The 6312-nt window shown below is 39.7% G+C and overlaps 1 protein-coding gene across 1 annotated transcript in view; it reads right to left on the bottom strand.

The window, feature by feature from the left end:
* Positions 1-361: 361 nt before the first annotated feature.
* b3galt1b (UDP-Gal:betaGlcNAc beta 1,3-galactosyltransferase, polypeptide 1b) overlaps positions 362-6312 on the bottom strand; it is a 196932-nt gene continuing 190981 nt past the window's right edge. Inside the window, exon 4 of the mRNA XM_007257994.4 lies at positions 362-3868. Within this exon, the coding sequence (XP_007258056.1) occupies positions 2638-3630 (993 nt within the window). The 5' untranslated portion in view covers positions 3631-3868 and the 3' untranslated portion in view covers positions 362-2637. The remainder of the gene's footprint in view (positions 3869-6312) is intronic.

Raw genomic sequence — 6312 nt, 5'->3', positions numbered from 1 at the left:
CGGAGGAAAGCGCAGTGACTCGGATCAGATACATCAGCTCACAGATACATGCCCTGTGCTGATCGGCATCACCCTTTGGAGTAATGAGGTAATAGAGAGACATCTACCCACCCAGAGAGAGCAAGGCCATTTGTGCTCTCTCAGGGCTCCGGCAGATGATGGCAAGCTGTATGACCGGGATTCGAACTGGCAATCTCCTGATCATAGTGGCTGTACCTTAGACCACTGCACCACCTGGTGCCCCTTGTAATATTTACAAGCATATGTTTATTACCTCATTTTGTAGAGGATATTTTGAATTTATCAATCTATTATCCTACAAAAACTTTACCTTGTTTGTGTGTCATTGAAAACTCCCTCCTCCACCCCTCCCTTCTCCCTTCTTCTATTCACAACCAGAAGCCCACCTGAAGTCCAGCCCAAAGTTTTCTGAGCGCATCATCATATTGCAGATGTCTTGGTCCTATCCAGCAGTTTTTCATTATAAAAACCATAGACTGTATATAAAGATGGACGCCGTGTCGCCGTTCCCATTCATTCAATGAAAATGAAGCCAAAATCTTCTGCCATTTTGGCGATTCAGAGACCAGAGTCTGCGCAGTAGAGACCAGAGGAGGGAGAAAGGCTGTGGAGAGCTCCTACTCATTTAAATAACTCCGCCCCTGAGGGCTGCCTCGCAGTCACAGACTGCAGAGCGGGGCGGAGCGGAGCTGACGGTCTGTTATTGGTCCCGCCCATAAGCAGCCCTTTTACCATAACCACACCTGTTTTGAATAGAGCTGAATAACGTTTTAAAAAACGAACTCTGTGAGAATATAAAAATTTGACAATATAAGCAGAGGTTACACTAGCTGCTGCATTTAAATAATGGAGGTAGAATTACAGTATATTAGAAAAAAACGTGATTAAAAGTTGTCTGTTTTGCCATTGAAACCTATGGGGATGGGTGGAGTTACACAGCTTTCTGCAGCCGAACAGCAGGGGGCGCCCGACCTGTGGTGGCTTCACTTTTGAGAGACGATGCTCTGTCCAGCTATATACAGTCTATGATAAAAACCTACAAGATGTCTCATTTGAACAAGTGTGCTGGAACTTTTGTACAACTGTATGTTTTTAAGTTAACAGGAGTACAGTACAGAAAATGTGTTCAGCTAAAGGCAATAAAAAACAATATGCCTGCAAATGACAAACAGCAGGGAGCAAAAGAAGAGTTCATTCTCAATAAAAAAAAGCCCATGAAGAGAGCATTAATACAGTTAAAAAGAAAGCACATTTCCACACAATCCGAGGGCGTGTTAAACCCAGCAGGTCCTTAGGTCCTAAATGTAAATGAATGAAAACATAATTAAAAAGATAAACACTTCAAAGAAACTGCATTATGCTTGAGTACTTTTATGTTTTAAAAAAATCCACAGTATAATACAACAATACAACAACTTCCCAGAGGGGCAGCTCCCCCCCCCTCTTTATCTATGCTTTTCACAGTTAAATGCCACACATTGCTTCATAGTATGAGTGAATAAAAAAATAAACACATGAAAATTAAATTTTGGCCTCCACAAGTTCTAGAAAATAGAATGTTTCCACTGTCCAGTCCTGTCGCCTTTGCTGAAGTGCGTATATATTGATATGTAACATATATTTATATATATATACTACATGATGGAACATTCATTCTTTCATAGAGTGCATTTACAGTGCTGTTTACCAGTTTACCAGTTTTACCAAATACAGCCAATACTCACTATATGATACTCTGTACTATGTGGTAAGTAAATATAGAATATGCATATGCAGTAGTAATACAAACATGAGCCAGCGAGATCTGAAGGAAAAGACATGAGTCGTTAACCATCAGTTACAGAAACTGAGTAAGAAAATAATTTGTCGTAGTTATTATAAATAATGAGTTATACATCTTTGTCCGTTTTTTTTGTTTGTTTTTTTGTTTGTTTGTTTACAGAAAAGAAGAAGCTTTTTGTTTACACATCGAGATGTAAAGAAATAGAACTCGGGCGCTTTCACATGAAACAAAAATCTGTAACAAGTACCGTTCTGTTTCTGTTGGAATATTTTTAACAATATCGTTATTAACACTGTTTTCATCTTGAGTGCTGATCACCATCAACACTTCTAAAATAATTACATCCAACAGAGCCATGTGCAATGAAGAAAAAAAAAAAAAAAAAAAGACATTTCAAGGACATTCATGTTTGGTCTTATCCAACTCAGAGAGCACCTTTTCTGAGCAGCTGAGCCAAATTACTACAGTATAAAAAAAAACTGTTTATGCATGAATTAGCATTTAAGGTGTTTTAAAACAGCATGGTGCATCTTACCTTGATGCAATTAGATTGGCATGGCAAAAACACTCACTCTCGCAGTATTATTTATTTTTTCAGTGCACCTCGCATTTGCATGCCAGCAGTAGGATATTCTCCACTCCAAGCAAAATGCTCGAGGGGTCTAATAAAACCATGAGCATTTAGAGTTGAGTAAATGTCACAGGCTGCTTCAGGGCTTGGGGAAGAGACGGCATGTGCTCTCCGTGTTACTCTGCTGCATGTGGTGTCCTTTTTGTCCTGCGTGTATATATATAAAAAATGGGCACAGATACACAGTAGTTTTTGAGCATTACTAACACTTGAGATGTTTCTTGCTGGACATGTCGTTCCAGATCCGATGCATCTCCTCGGGGGAGATCTGGTGCACGGTGATGACTCTGCGGTATCTACAGAGGCTGTAAGCCATTTTCCAATGATTGAAGCCACTGTTCTGATACGGGTGAATGCCAAGCTTCCTCAGGCAAACTCCTACATACACGTCCTCCAGGTGGAGCAGGCGGGTGTGGAGGGAAGTCTTATAGATCAGCTCGGCCACGTCCGCCGAGAACACGTAGCCTGTGCCGGAGCAGAACGGCGGGTACTTGCTCTCTGGGTACAGGTCTCTGGGCATGTACCACTTACTGCGCATGTCTCGAATAGGTGAGCCGTTGATGACGTAGCCTGTGAAGTACCTCCTCCTGGGCTTGGTGGCTGGTTTTAGCAACTTGTAGACCAGGTTGTCCATGTTTACGAAGATGTCGCTGTCCGTCTTCATTACGTACTTCGCCTGGTTGCAGAAGGTGGCCACCCAACGCATTCCCATCAGGGTCTTGAGGGTCAGGTTGTGGTAGGAGTCCACAAAGTCCTCTACTACGATGTCGTGGAAGATCTGACTCTCCTGCTCCACCATCTGGTTGAGGACGCTGTCGGTGCTGCGGCCGAGGAGGAAGAGCGTGATGATGCGGAGGTCGCTGAACGTGCTCTCGTCGCCCCATGTCTCTCGAATCGCCTGACGAGCGTCAAACTCCTTGTGAGTTGTGCTGATGAGTATCACCAGGAATGGCACGTTGGTCTCACATTTCTTGGGCTCGTTGATGATGAAATCGAATCCGTGCGGGTTTAGCGGCCGCGTTCTGATGTTGCTAAATGTGGTGGTGTTGGTTTTCGGGGCTTTTACAGCCTTCCGAGCCGGAGCGGTCAGCTGCCCCACGAACGACGTCGTGGGTCTGGATATGCTTAGATACCAGAGGGCGCTTGCCCAGCAAACAACTGTCAACACGTAAAGGCATGACACTTTTGAAGGCATTCTGAAGCATTTATGCGTGTTTAAGTAGGTAAAACTCAATCGGCATTCCAGCCATTAGCGACGGTGCTTTAGGCAAAGCAGCACAAGGCTGCATCTGTGTGCTGCTTGACATTAATTGTCAGAAATGGATGGCTTTAGATAAAAACCCAGCTATTCCCACTTTGTGCAGACAGAGCGAGAAATTGTCGCAGGGCTCCACACTGTCCTCCTGAGACTCCTCCACATGTTCCATTGAAGTCTGAAAAACAAAAACAGCATGCATGTGTTTTAAACTCCGGCTACATTGTATGAATTTGTCACTAAACACAACTGTTCCTATTCTTTACATAAACAACACACTGAGTATAGAGTATAGAAGAAAACTGTAGATGTAGATTGTATTGTTTATACCATTTTTACACTAAGGGCATTGCATTTTTACAACAAAAAGTCTAAATCAAGGTTCAGGTGTTTTCTAGTTTGCTACAGCTCTGGAAAAAAATAAGAGACCACTTAATAATGATGAGTTTCTTTGATTTTACCAAAAATATACATATTTTTGCACCAGGAGTGGTATAAAGTTATTCAAAGACAGTGTGTAAGACTGGTGAAGTAGAACATGCCAAGATGCATGAAAACTGTGATTAAAACTAGGGTTATTCCTCTAAAAATGTATTTCAGAACTCTTAAAACTGAATATGAACTTGTTTTCTTTGCATTATTTGAGGTCTGAAATCTCTGCATCTGCATTGTTATTTTAGCCATTTATCATTTTCTGCAAATAAATGCTCTAAATGAGAATATTTTTATTTGGAATTTGGGAGAAATGTTGTCTGTAGTTTATAGAATAAAACACTAATGTTATTTTTACTCAAACATCTATCTATAAATAGCAAAATCAGAGAAACTAATTCAGAAACTGAAGTGGTCTCTTATTTTTTTTCCAGAGCTGCAAGTTCTGTCATCATCACCTACATGTTCTGCATTTTGCTAAACTTGTTGCATTTTCCTAGCAGAAGCATGTGCATCATACATCAGAATAAATGTAACAGATTATACTTATTTCTTCAATTATCTGTTAATAATCTGTAATCTACAATTACAGTTAAGGTGTGATTTTGGCACAACACCATCCTTTTTCTTCTTCTATTGTTTAAAGTATAACTGGTGCTGGGCGGTAAATCGGTTCTCCCGATATACAAGAAAGGAAATCAAAACTGGTATGCATATTTCACATACCACCATAGCGCTAGAGGCGCTGCAGTACGCTGCGTAGAACAGTAGCAGATACAGCTGGCTAGCTAGTTAGCATAAAAGCTAATACACTGGAGTGAAGGTGCTCCTGCTGTTCCTTGCAATATAAGTGTTTTTTATGAGTAAATTAGAAAAACAACAGCAAACAACAACTATTTACTCAGAAAAGAGACCAATGGAATTACACAATTGATCCACAGCTCGAAAAAACGACCCTTGATGCAAAATTATCCAGCACACAGGATAAAACTTTGGATACGAGGTGCAAAACAGCTTCAAGAGCCTTAATAGTTATAGCCCTTTTAAATATATTTATAATTTAAAGGAAGCTATGTTAAAGTTGTTGTTGTATCTCTTTTTAAGGTCTATTGTTCTCCAGCTGTTTTTCCTTCATATGTTGTGTAATTCTTTTGGGGGGCAAAGTAAACTCAATAGTAATCAAAGCCTTAGTTTAAAGCCTTAATGTTTTTTTTTTATTATATGTACTACTAACAGTACAGTAACTCACAAACCTATAAAAATCCCAGTCATAAAATATATATATATATATATATAATAAATACAAATAAAAAAAAACAGTGACATACATTTTTGTTCATACCGCCCAACACTACGTGTAATTATAGCTTGCTTTAATTTCCATTAATTGTGCTGGTCTAGTCTAATCTATCTAAAAGTGTTTGACATGGCAAAAAAAGTGGACTTTTGTTCTGCTGATCCGAAATTTTGACACCTTTCATACACGTTATTTTGGTTTGAACCAAACTTAAAAGTCAGAAGGTACTAGACCAGGTAGGTGTAAAAGCATCCTGAATTGTTAGGCTGGTGATACTGCTGCAGTGACTTCAGGATTTCATGACTGTGGCTGTAAAATAAAAATCTAAGTGTTTTCAAACTACATCAGCAAATCAGAATGCTTTGTGTTTCACAACTGAAGCATTTGACTTCACAACTGAACCATTTTATTACATTTTATAAGGTTTATTTTCTTAGAAATCAATCCTGTCTCTGAAACATTCACCTTTTTTAATGCAAATAAGTCTTCAGCACCACATTCCTGGGTATTATCTCAGGACAATAGTGAAATATCAGACATTTGACTAAACAGAGCCCTGACAAAGAATGTACGAATAATCTGAATGCGGCTTGATTCCATATTCATCTGCTTGTATGAAACGCGAGTATCATGATTACTCAGAAGTCTCAGGGCTTGATACTGTGGTGTTTTTTGATAAGGGTTCTCTGTCTGCACAGCAGCAAGTTTATTGGCTCAATTTCTTCCCAGTGGGGTGGATAACAACATCAACATAACAGAGGAACTGAAGAATACATGAGCTCATCGTGAACAGCTCATCTTTTAAACTTTAAAAAGGCACAAGGCCATTTTGTTTCAATTTAAACACAATAAATATACTGTCCTAGCGTTTTTATTGTTACTGACATATAGAC

The sequence above is a fragment of the Astyanax mexicanus genome, chromosome 11 (assembly GCF_023375975.1).
Source record: "Astyanax mexicanus isolate ESR-SI-001 chromosome 11, AstMex3_surface, whole genome shotgun sequence".
NCBI lineage: Eukaryota > Metazoa > Chordata > Actinopteri > Characiformes > Acestrorhamphidae > Astyanax > Astyanax mexicanus.
This window is presented reverse-complemented; position numbering and strand designations above follow the sequence as displayed.